At 37.1% G+C, this 13,330-nt stretch overlaps 1 protein-coding gene across 12 annotated transcripts in view; it reads left to right on the forward strand.

Moving 5' to 3' along the window:
- The window catches only part of Ralgapa1 (Ral GTPase activating protein catalytic alpha subunit 1), a 276,016-nt gene that overhangs the window by 127,962 nt on the left and 134,724 nt on the right, over positions 1–13,330 (forward strand). For all 12 annotated transcript variants that reach the window (XM_029563450.1, XM_029563452.1, XM_029563451.1 and 9 more), the window contains 5 exons: positions 3,827–3,979; positions 7,663–7,856; positions 8,233–8,331; positions 9,234–9,389; positions 12,307–12,435. In XM_029563450.1, coding sequence (XP_029419310.1) covers positions 3,827–3,979; positions 7,663–7,856; positions 8,233–8,331; positions 9,234–9,389; positions 12,307–12,435 — 731 coding nt within the window. The remainder of the gene's footprint in view (positions 1–3,826; positions 3,980–7,662; positions 7,857–8,232; positions 8,332–9,233; positions 9,390–12,306; positions 12,436–13,330) is intronic.

Raw genomic sequence — 13,330 nt, forward strand, 5'->3', positions numbered from 1 at the left:
CAAGGTGTTGAAATGGCAATAGAGCAGTCAGAAATCTCATATATTGCTAGTAGGAATGCAAAATAGTAGAGCCATTCTGAAAGACTACTGCATAATCTTACAAACATTTATCATATGACCATTTGTAGGTGCTTGCCTTGGGCAGTTGTATGTAAAAAAAAAAAGATAATAATAAAAGATATGAAGTCAGGGAGGGAGGTCTGAATATAGTCAAGATACTTTATATGAAATTCTTGAGTACTAAAAATGTTTTTTAAAAGGTTAGCCATCACACCCCTTTAAAAAACCCTAGCAGCATTGTTCCCTGTAGTTAAAAATGCAAAGCAATGCAGATCTTTATCAACTTGGTTTTGCTTTTTTAAAAATATGTTTTTGTGATAATTCTAAGAATTTTTAATATGTACATAACCTATTTTTACTGTATTGAATGAATGACTGATTCTAATTCTGTTATTTCATTACTTTATTGACAAGTGGGTTTGTTTTGTTTTGTTTTGTTTGTTTGTTTGTTTGAGAGGCTCTTTCTGTAGCCTCAGCTGGCCTGTAACTTATTATGTAGGCCAGTTTGACCTCCACCTGCCTCTGCCTCTCATGTGCAGGAATTAAAGGTGTGTGCTACCACCCCTGACACTGGGAATGCCAATCTTTTTTTTAAATTTTATTTATTATTTTTATGTGTATGTGTGTATTGCCTGCATATAGGTAAGTGCACCCGTGTCATGCAATGCCCGCAGAGGTCAGAAGAGGCTGTCAGATCCCCTGGGACTGGAGCTATGGACAGCTCTTAGCTGCCATGTGGGTGCTGGGATTCGAACCCAGGTCTTCTGCAAGAACAACCAGTGTTCTTAACTGCTGAGCCATCTCTCCAGCCCTGGAAGTGCCAATCTTTTGTTTGTTTTGAGACAGGGTTTCCCTGTAAGCCCCAGTTGACCTGGACTCTAGTAGACCAGATTGGCCTCCCTCTCACAGAGATCCACTTGCCTCTTCTTCGCAAGTGCTAAGACTAAATGCGTGTGCTACCAAGTTTTATTTTTAATCATGTGCATGTGTGTGTCTGTGTGTAAGTATGTACATGTGAGTACACCTGCTTGAGGAGGCCACATGTGTTAGAACACTGATACTGGTGCTACAGGCAGTTATGAGCCACCTGACATGGATAATCAGAATCAAACTCTGGTCCTCTAGAAGAGCAATATAAATTCTTCACCACTAAGCCATCTTTCCAGCCCTCATAAACATTTTTTAATGTATTTCTTTTTATGGACTAGAACAATACACAGAGATAAAATAATTAGATTTATATTTCAAAGAACTTGATGTCTCTTTTGGCATGTATTTAAAGTTTTTGGAAAATTAAGATTATTTTCAATGTGCCTTTAGTATGTTGGTGCTTGTATAGGCTTAAGGTATAGGCTTAGGTTTATCTAGCTGTGTTTCATCATATCTCAAAGAACCTTACCACTATATGTATCGTAACTGAGACTACATGGGGTCATATTATTTAGATATATCATTATAATATTACTGATTGTGTAATTATTATGGCATGTGATCCATGTTTTATATGTACTTTTTTTTCCTTTATGTATATGAGTGTATTGCCTGCATATATGTGAGTGCACCTGTGTCATGCAATGCTGCGGAAGTCAGAAGGGGACTTTGGATTCCCCTGCAACTGGAATTAAGGATGATTCGTAGTCTCCATGTAGGTGCTAGGAATCGAACCTGAGTCCTTTGCAAGAGCAGTCAGAGGTCTTAACCACTGGGCCATCTCTCCAGCCCCTTATGTGTACTTTTTAAGGCACTTCTTGAGCTGCTTTTAAAAATGGCATAATTGGTATAAGTACACTTTTGGAAAGTTAACACAGATATATAACTTGAATTGATTTTTGCTTTATTGTACAGAAGTAATAAAATGGCAGAAATATGAAATTATTGAGTCTAGAACATTGATTTCTCTACTAGAAAGATGTTTGAAATAGGAAGTTCAGATATTGTAGCTACTTGTTTAGTAATAGTGGGCACTCTACTACAGTGACCATCAGTTATCCTAAATATAGTCGTAATTTATGCTGCACATTGATTAAATTAATTAGAGTATTTGCTTTGTGCCAAGCATCATGGTAGGCACTAGCAGTGTAACAGCATATAACAAGTAGTCTCTCTGTTCTTAAAGAGTTTGTGATCTAATGTTGGGTATTTCACACTTAGTAGACAAAAATAAGTCAGTGTGATAGTGGTGGAGCCGAGACCTCATATTCAAAATTGGCAAGGTCAGGAGAAGGCTTCTTAGAAGACAGTGTCTAAGCCGAGACCTGAAAAATGAGTAGAATTTCAGTAGGATTCTATGCAAGAAGAACCTTGGAAAAGGCCCAGAGTAAGACATATTTAAAAAATTATTAGTTTTATTTTATTTGTATGAGTGTATTGCCTGCATGTATGTCAGTGTACCTGTGTCATGCTACACCTGCAGAGGTCAGAAGAGGGAGTTGGATTCCCTGGAACAGGAGTTACTGACCATTGTTAGTCGCATATGGGTACTGGGAATTGAACCTGGGTCTTCTGCGAGAGGACCTGGTGCTCTTAACTGCTGAGCCATCTCTCCAGCCTCAGTATGATACATTTTAATAAATATAAGTGGTTTACTTTATTTGGCTAGAACACAACAGTTGTAGGTGGATTGTAAAGAGGTAATTATAAGGAGACCTGAATACTAGGAAAATGGGACTTGTGCTGAGATCGGTGAGGAGACTTGGAAGAGGTTTTGTTTTGTGTTTTTGGTTTTGGTTTTGAGCCAGGCTCTCACACAATAGCCCAGTCTGGCCTCAAACTAAGGAATGACGTGCTTTAACCTCCCCAGTACCAGTATCACAGGCCTGTACCACCATGCCCAGCTCTTTAGATGATTTTTGGTTGATTGGTTATTTTTGTTTGACTTTTTCTTTGTGCTTTTTAACATTTATGTTGTGTGTGTGTGTGTGTGTGTGTGTGTGTGTGTGTGTGTATACGTGCATATGTTAGCTATGGTGCACATGCCACAACATGAGTATCAAGGTCAGAGGACAACATTTGGGAGTTAGTTCTCTCCTTCCACCATGTGGGTTCCAGGGATCAAACTCAGCTTGTCAGGCTTGGTAGCAAGTAGCTTTACCTGGCTGAACCATCTCACTGATCCTGTTTGTGCATATTTTGGAGACAAGGTTTCATGTAGCACAGGCTGGCCTATTTGAATTGGCCATGTAGCTGAGGATGACCTTGAGCTCCTGATCCTCCTGACTGAACTTCTTAGTGCAGGGATCATAGGCATAATCTGTCTTTTGAGTATTTTAAATGAGGAAGTGATATGATCAAATTACATTTTTAGATATTTTTGCTGTTTTATGAGACTGTATTCATAGGAAAGGGTGGGTATAGAGGTGAATGGAGGCTAGGAACTACTGTAAAGTACTGTAAACCACTATTGATCAGTACTATATAGAGCTGCAGTCCCTTAACTCTTGACCTCTACCAGTCTAAAGTAAGAGAAATAGACTAGCAGTGGGCATCAGAGTTTCTATAGCTAGGCCAAGAATGGGAATCAGTATTACCACTGTCACCAAGTACATCTATTTTTGATTCTGTATTATTACCACGAGGAGTACATAAGGTACTCCTAAGACATAAAAACTTGTACAATACTGTGATTTTTGTTGACATCCATGGCTAGCATATAACCTGTGTTATCTCTTGATATTTTAAATTTGTGTTTATTGGGATTTGAAATACTTTGTCTTAGGTAGAATATTGAATAATTCTTCACATTAATTTTGTGAAATTATCGTTACAGGTTCAGAAAGTGCTTCCCCAGTCCACTCAGTGCTTGGATCCAGGTCACAGACCCCTTTCCCTTCTACACTGAATATAGATCACATGGAGCAGAAGGATCTGCAGCTTGATGAGAAGCTCCACCACTCTGTTCTTCAGACACCAGATGATCTAGGCAATATTTGCAATTAGATATTTGCTATTTCTTTTAGAGTACTAGGGTCAGGAGAACTTAAGTCATTTTCAACTTGATTTTGGTTTTTTTGTTTGTTTGCTTTTAAATATTTTATTTATTATTTTTATTTTATGTGTATGCGTGTATTGCCTGCGTGTAGGTAAGTGCGCCCGTGTCGTGCAATGCCCGCAGAGGATAGAAGAGGCTGTCGGATTCCCTGGAACTGGAGTTACTGGATAGTTGTTAGCTGCCATGTGGGTGCTGGGATTCAAACCCAGGTCCTTTGCAAGAACAGTCAGTATTTTTAACCGCTGAGCCATCTCTCCAGCCCCTCAACTTGATTTTGTATGATTATTATAAATATTTGACTTTTCTTGAGGCTGGAGAAATGGTTCAGAAGTTAAGAGCACTGACTGCTCTTGCAGAGGACCCAGGTTTAATTCCCAGGACCCACATGGCAGCTAACAACCATCCATAACTCTAGTTCCAGGTGATCTCATGCCCTCTTCTGACCTCCATGGGCATTGCACAACATGGATGCACTTAAATACGTGCAAACAGTACACTCATATATATAAAATAAAAATCATAAAAAACCCTGACTTTTCTAAGTCTTTTGTTGTTTCTCTTGTCCTTAAAAACATTGTTTATGGAATAGCTCTTATTTTTCTACATTTTGTCATAGGAGCTTATAGTCTTGTAGTTATGATTACAGTATTTTTATATTGCATTTATCATTTATTGATATGGGCTATTTCCACTTTGGTATTGTTATTCTTTTTTGTGGAAAAAAAAAAGGGGGAGGGGGGTTATACCCTGGAACTTGCTACTTCAGCCAGGTGCCAGCATGCCAAGAACCATCTGCCCCCTTCCTCAGCATTTGGGTTTAAAGGCATTTGTCACTATGCCCACTTTTTACTTTCTAAAAATATTCATTTATTTTATGTTATCATGCCAAGCTTTTTACTTTGTAAAAAGTTAATTTATTTTATGTGTATGACTGTTTTGCCTGCATGTATGTAAGTGCACCTTTAGCATGGATTGACTGAAGAGGCCAAAGAAGGCACCTGAGCCTCTGGAAGTGGAGTTATAGATAGTTATGATGGATGTGGATGCTGAGAACCAAACCCAGGTCCTCTGCAAGAGCAGTCAGTTCTCTTAGCTGCTGAGCCATCTCTCTACCTTTTTATTTTTGGGGATAGAGTCTCACACTGTAGCACAGGTTGGCCTTGAACCCATAGACCTCCTGCCTTAGCCGCCTAAATGATGGGATTGTAGGTGTATGTTACCATATTTGTCTTTTCTAATATTGTACTTGAAGGTTTTGCTGACTCAGAGGAAAAAGCATCATCATCTCTTGTTAATCAAGCTTCTAGTAAAATAATTTCTCAAGTCAGTAATTTTTGCTGATTTGTTTTCAATGAAGGTAATCAAAATCCTGCATAGTATAAAAGCATCTGATAAATATTTGGACAATATGATAAATATTAGATGTTTATAATGAGTCACAGAAGAAGTCAGTTTTTATTGTTAATGCAGTACATTTACTCTGGCCAAAGGACAAAATGTAAAGCTGTCTAACTTCTCTAATTTTTTCAGGGCCCCTTTCCTTTCCTTAATGTGTAATTACATAGCCCCAGTTTTCTGATTGGTGGATTATGACCTTTTCTTTTCTCAATTTGACCTTTAAGATTTTGGTTTTTATATAGCTTTCCTCCATTTGGAAGAAAAATCCAAAATTACTGAAAAGTTACAAGACTAGTAAAATTAACACCTTTAAATCCTTCACATAAACTCTTTTGCCAACTATTAACATTTTCCCAGTTTATATCCCTGTTTTCCGCACACACATTCACATACATACACAAAATGCCTTTTTAGTCCCCAAACTCTTTAGCAGCATTATCTGTTTTGTTTTGTTGTTTTGAAACAAAATCTCACTTGGTAGTTTGAACTGGCCTTGAACTTACTTTGTAACCCAGGCTGGCCTTGAACCAATGGAAATCCTCCAGTTTCAGCATTGCTGAGTACTCTGATTACAAGTATGAGCCACCATGTCCAGTTTGTACTTCCTGATAATTTACTGTACAATGAACAATGAATTATCTATATTGAATAATACATTTTTTTAAGCTGGAGGAAGACATAATATTTAGCTAAACCGTCTATTTGATAGATAAGGAAGTATAGCCTTAAGTTCCTACATTAACTTGTTTGCATGATTAGTGGCAGAGATGAGACTAAGTTGAAACTTACCTGTTATTTATTGTTTATCATCTTGTCAACATTAATGATAAAAGAAGCATAATTGAGCCGGGCGTGGTGGCTCATGCCTTTAATTGCAGCTCTTGGGAGGCAGAGGCAGGAGGATCTCTGAGTTCAAGGCCATCCTGGATCTACGTAGTGAGTTCCAGGTCAGCTACAGGGGCTACAGGTAGATCAAAAAGACACACACACACACACACACACACACACACACACACACACACACACACACAAAAGAAGAAGAATTATGTTCAATTTTAGTAAAAATGATTTTTTTCTTATTTTTGTAATACCTCTTTCATACTACTATTTGGACACTATAATTACAAGGAAATAAGATGATGAAGACTTCCTATAGGAATTGCCTTTAGCCCAAGGTTTTCTATTTAATGATATGGTCAGTTAATAGATAAAAGGGAGAGTATATGTTTGTAAAATTGATGTTGATATTAAATATAAAATTCTCTCTCCAGGGCTGGCAACATGGGTAATAGCACTTGCCACAGAAGCCCCACAACCTGAGTTCAGTCTCCAGAATTCATGAAGGAAGGAGAACACTGACTCTCAGAAGCTGTCCTCTAACCTTCATACACACACACACAAACACACACATGTGCTGCATGCCATGTATATATCCACTCCTTTTCACACACATATCATTCACACTAGTAATAAATGTTTAGTATTAAATTATTAATTTTTATTTAACATTAATATTTCTCTGGTATCTACACAGTAAGTGGTAGTTCAATAACTTTTAATCCCAGCACTCGGGAGGCAGAGGCAGGCGGATCTCATGAGTTCAAGGCCAGCCTGGTCTACATAGTGAATTCCAGGACAGCTGGGGTTATTGAGAGACCGTCTCAAAAAGATACCAAAAAAAACTGTGAGTTCAAGGCCAGCCTGGTCTACATAGTGAGTTCCAGGACAGGAGACCCTGTATCAAAAAGACCAAAACAACAACAACAACAAAAATACAAATACAGGCAGGAGTGGTGGCTCAGGCCTTTAATCAATAAGAAATTATTGTTGAGGTTGGAGAGGTGGCTCATCAGTTAAGAGCACTGACTGCTCTTGCAAAGGACCCAGGTTTGATTCCCAGCATCCACATGGCAGCTAACACCCATCCATAACTCCAGTTCCACGGGATCTGACCCTTCTGACCTCTGCCAGCATTGCACAACATGGGTGTACTTAAATACATGCACACAATACACTCATAAACACAAAAGATAATAAAAATATTTTTTAAAAATTATTGTCAAAATAGGGAATTATGAACTGGTAAGGTTTTGACATTCTCAGAAAAAGAGCTATCTTCATTCACCTTTCCTTTGTTCTCCTTTGTAGGTGTTTCAGATTAACAATGTACATGGGCTCTTTTGGATGCTGACACTGTTACCATATTTTTTCTCTAGAAATCAGTGAGTTTCCATCTGAATGTTGTAGTGTGATGGCAGGAGGTACACTCACTGGTTGGCATGCCGATGTTGCTACTGTTATGTGGCGAAGAATGCTGGGCATTTTGGGAGATGTTAATGCCATCATGGATCCTGAAATACATGCTCAAGTCTTTGATTACCTCTGTGAACTTTGGCAGAATCTAGCCAAGGTAAGAAAGAAAATAGAGGAAAGAAAATGTATTAATAGTTAGAAGAGGGCCAGGTACAGTGGTGCACACTTGTAATTCCAGCACTTGAAAGATTAAGGCAGAAGGATTATGAAATGGAAGCTATGCTAGGCTACACAGCAGGGTACACTGCCTTAAAAAACAATAACAAGAAAAAAAAAAAGAAGAGGAGACCTTTGAGAACATTGTCATAACCCTGACCTTACTTTGGATATGATGAATGCTCATCATGGTGAAGTCATTTAGCCATAATAAAATATTTAGTTATGGTAGATTTGACTTCTGTTTAAGGTACAAAGAAAAACTAAAAGAGAAAATAGTTTTAACATGTTTGTTACCCTTTATTTGGAAATTACAGATCAGAGATAATCTTGGCATTTCAACGGATAACATGACCTCCCCTTCTCCACCTGTTTTGATTCCTCCACTAAGAATTCTTACACCTTGGCTTTTTAAGGCAAGCTTGATATATAAAGCATTAGTGTATTTTTTCTTTAATAAATAAGTCTAAAGCATTTGGTAGAAGTTTTAATATTTTATAATCTAGATCACTTAGTTTTTGACCAGTATCTTTAGGAAATGATACTGCATACAGAGGAGTATTAGGCATAGCAAAATTATATTATATATTAATAAGCAAAAATAATTATAGAAAAGTATGTCATTGGGGTTGGAGAGATGACTCAGTGGTAAAGAAGACTTGCTGTTCTTCTGGAGAACCTGGGTTTGATTCCCAGGACCCATGTGACAGTTAACAACCATCTATAACTCCAGTTCCAAGGTATCTGACACCCTCTCTGGTCTCTGTGGGCATTGCATGTGCACTTACATACATGCAGGCAAAAATATTCATACACATAAAGTATAATTAATAAATAAAAAATTTTTTAAAGAAAAGTATGTTCTTTGGCTTAAAACATTTTATTACTTTTATTCTTTATTCCTTTTTCCTGCCCCTTGATATGTTGATGTGTTAGGGATCTAACCTAGGGTTTTGCATATAACTAGTTAAGTGCTTTACCACTGAGCTCTACCCACAACTCTTAGAAGAGTATGTCTTCATTGTATTTAAATGAGAAATAAAGACAGTTGTGTCATAGAACATTTTATTTACTTTTAGATATTTCTTTTAAATATTATTTGGTGTTTGGTGCATTTTCCTAAGTGAAACAGTTGATTCATACATACATTGACTTGTTTTAGATAACAATAATTTCTGTAGTCATGACTTCTAGTTCATTAAAGTAATTGGACTAATGTAGAAATAAGTGAAAATGGATACATTGCTTGTTATAGTCAATTGTTTAAATATTTAACAGTATTTGGTTTTGAATATTAAAACTGATCACTTATTTTTAGGCAACCATGTTGACTGATAAATATAAACAAGGTAAATTACATGCATATAAACTGATTTGTAATACAATGAAGAGGAGACAAGATGTATCTCCAAATAGAGATTTTTTAACACATTTCTACAATATAATGCATTGTGGATTACTTCATATTGATCAGGTAAATATGTGTTCTTCTAAAAAGTTTGTTTTTCATCTGTGAAGGTTAGTGTTAATCCTCAACTTGACAAAAAAAAAATCAAATCATGTAGAAGATGGGCCTCTAGGCATATCTGTGAAAGGTTATCTTGGTTACGTTCACTGAAGTGGGAAGACACTATGGGTGGCAGCGTTTCCTAGACAGAGGATCTTGGTCTATGTAAGAGTGGAGAGAGCAAGCTGAGGCTGAGCACCAGCATGTATACAGTCATTGCTCTCTTCTGACTGTGGGCATAATGTGACCAGCTGCTTCAAGTTTCTATGGCTGTGACTTCCCTGCCACGATGAGCTATAACCTGGAGTTGAACGAACCCTTTCTTTCTTAAAAAAGCAACTTTGGTCAAAGGTTTTATCACAGGAACAGGAAAGGAAACTAAGAAATCATTTTAATCTGTATTCTCAATTCTGTTTAACTCTTACTTTTTAAGATCTAGTATTAAAACTTTCCTTTGTAGTGGTTTATGTATACTTCACTTCCACTTTATGATCTTCTTATTCTTGGAACATGGTTGAAAACGAGCTGTTGTAGTTAAAAGACTAGTTGTTCATGTTATACAAACTGGCTTGCTTTTTGAAGAGATTAAAACCATCCTCTGTTTTGGTTCACAATATTTTTCCTTAATGTGCCTTTTACCTATTATTAGGCATTTTAAAATTGATTCTTAATAATAGATATATGAGCCATATGAATTTGCTCTCTTAGTCACGCAGCAATCATGACTTACAGTTTATTTTCCACTCTAAGATTTACCTCACATTTTCTTACTACCATCAATTGACAGAATGATAATTGCATTGACGTTTTTGACAGTTCTCATTTACGATCACTGAATAGTCATAAATAGGATTCTAGAATGCATATTTCAGAAGGTCTTGATCTTGGATGGAAAACTAAAAAGTATGTAAGCTTTCAGTCTTCTAAATGTCACAAATTAATTGGAGGACACTAAATTAATATTAATAGCTGATAGTTATATTTCTGAACAATGAGAAAACTCCTTGCATTAATTAAAAAATAATTACAGTATTCTAATCCTATAAACATGTACTAAATAAATTACACTTTAGACTAGGAAAATACAGGTTTCATGTAAACTAAGTCATATTTAGTGGGAAGATTGGTTGAGAAGAGGAAGGAAATCACTGGGAGTAGGTGGGGAATGACAGTAAGGAATATGGGGGGGGGGGCGCAAATATCCAAACCCATTATATACATACATGACAATGTCAGTGAAATCTATTATGTATAAGTAATGTAGGCTAATAAAAACTTTTTAAGTTTAGACTGGAGAGATGGCTTACACTGGCTGTTCTACCAGAGGACCCAAGTTCAATTCCCAGAACCTACATGGTGGCTAACAAACATTCATAACTCCAGTTCCAAGGGATCCAACACCCTCTTCTGGCCTCTATGGGCATTACATGCATGTGGTACACTTACATACATACAAGCAAAAGACTCATACACATAAAAATAATAAATTAAAATTTTTTTAAATTAAGTCATAGTGACCACTACAACCAAATACACTGCATCCTTCTGCCAAATCCAAAATCATAGTGAATGAATGAGCATATTAAGAATATTCCCTCAGGGGCTGGAGAGATGACTCAACTGTTAAGGGCACTGGCTACTCTTGCAGAGGATCTGGGTTCAATTCTCAGTACCCACATGGTGGTTAACAACCATCTATAACTCCTGTTCCAGGAGATCTACCGCCCTCTTCTGATCTCTACAAGCTCATACACATAAAATAAAAATAATAAATAAAATTTTAAAAAAGAATATTCCCTTAAAAGAATGGTTCTATTTTGCTTTCTATCTGAACAAAACAAACTTGGGGAGGAAAGGTTTTATTTTATCTTACATTTCTCAGGTCACAGTTCATCACTGAGGGAAGCCAAGGCAGGAACTCAGTACAGGAACCTGGAGCACAGATCATGGACGAATGCTGCTTATGGGCTTGCTCCCTTGGCCCATGCTCAACCTGCTTTCTTATATAACACAGGGCCACCTTCCCAGGGGTGGCAACACCCACAATAGGCTGGACCCTCCCTCATCACTCAACAATCAAGAAAATGTCCCACAGACGTCTGGCCACAGGCCAGTCCAATGGAAGAAATTCCTCAATTGAGGTTCCCTCTATCCACGTGTGTCAGGTTGACAACTGAGGCTATATGGCACAAGTACCTAGGTCTAGATTTCTGAGGCTAGATGCCTATTATTAAAAAACTTTTAATTTATCTTAAAAAAATGTATCTCTCCAGTTGCCACACAGCAGGTCATGTAGGGTCAGGGATGTGAGTTACCGCACGGAAGCGATAGGGCTGGAGAAACTGATGTGCAGTTTAGTCTTATGAGATGTAGGGCTAATATTTGCTTTGAAGCAAAGGACCTTTCTTGTTCTCTAATGTGGAAAAACAGGACTGGGGAGATGACTCATCTATTAAGTGCACTGGCCGCTCTTGTGGAGGACCTGGGTTCTGTTCTCAGCACCCACATCGTAGCTAACAAGCATCAGTAACTCCAGTTCCAGAGGATCCGATGCCCTCTTCTGACCTCTGCAGGCATTGTACACATGTGATATGCAGGCAAAGCTCTCATCCACACAAAATAGAAATAAATAAAATTCAATGTGGAAAAATGTTCTGTTATTTATGTTAGTGAATCGAATGTGTTTTAAGTTCACTTTCCTTTAACAGAATATTCTAAGCATGGATTATTTGGAAGAATTAAAACTAGTCTTTCCAAGTAGTCAGTCAGTAGACAGTTATTAGTTTTTGTATTGCACATACTATCTATTTTAAAGATACTGATTTGGTGATACCCAAGATTACATATGTGATCATCCCTTTTCCTCTTCTTTCCTTACTCCAAGGATATTGTCAATACAATCATCAAGCACTGCTCACCTCAGTTTCTTTCACTTGGTTTGCCTGGTGCCACAATGCTCATTATGGATTTTATTATAGCAGCTGGTAGAGTGGCTTCCTCAGCTTTTCTCAATGTAAGTCTTTATTTCTAGTTTTTTGTTTTTGTTTTTTTAAATAACAAGCTTTAGTTAACCAAGATTGAGTTAACAGAGCAACAGAGGGAGAGCTATTGCTGGTAAAATACAGCATTCATGTCCATGGACATTTGAGGTTTCATTGGAATTGACTGTTTCCCCCACATTAAAAAAAAAAAGTACTGAAATTTAGAGTGGTAAGAAATCACTAAAATTAGGTGATTCAAGAGCTATAAAAATCTGATATGCAGAACAGGATTTAAAATTGAGGAAATATAGGAAAGAGGAAAGAAAGAAAGTGAAGAGAAGATTGTGGACTGTTGCAGAAGAGAAAACCAATGGAGCATAATCATTACACATTGTGTATGCATGTAAAAATCATTCAAATAAAAATAGAGTATATTCTATTTTTATTTAAGAATTCTTTTTAACTCGGTGAGTTTAATTTTATATTTTAGATAAAATTTCTAGCTTTTTTAAAATAGAGTTTTTTGTTTCCCTATAATATATTTTAATGGGATAAAAACTCAGCAGTGATGATAACCCAGAAATAGACCTGAGTAGACCTGAGTAGACCTTTAAAAGTATGTGAGAAGAAATGTTAATACAGTTGAGTTGTGAGATAATGCCACAGAAACCAGAGTACGTAGACTGTTTCACAGTAAGTAGCAGGGGTGAGCTAGAGAGGAAGGCAGCAGCTGTGCACACAATGCTAAAAAAAAAAAAAAAAAAAAAGGGTTCTAGGGGTTAGAAGCCAGCAGGGAAATGACAGATCACACACAGTGCAATATGTGCCTCAAGTACTCACCAACGACACCTAAAACCATGCTTCATGATATTTTCTCTTTCTTTTTTTTTTTTTTTTTTTTTTTTTTGGGAAGGGGTTCCCTTTAGC

Source organism: Nannospalax galili, unplaced genomic scaffold (genome assembly GCF_000622305.1).
Source record: "Nannospalax galili isolate Female #2095 unplaced genomic scaffold, S.galili_v1.0 scaffold816, whole genome shotgun sequence".
NCBI lineage: Eukaryota > Metazoa > Chordata > Mammalia > Rodentia > Spalacidae > Nannospalax > Nannospalax galili.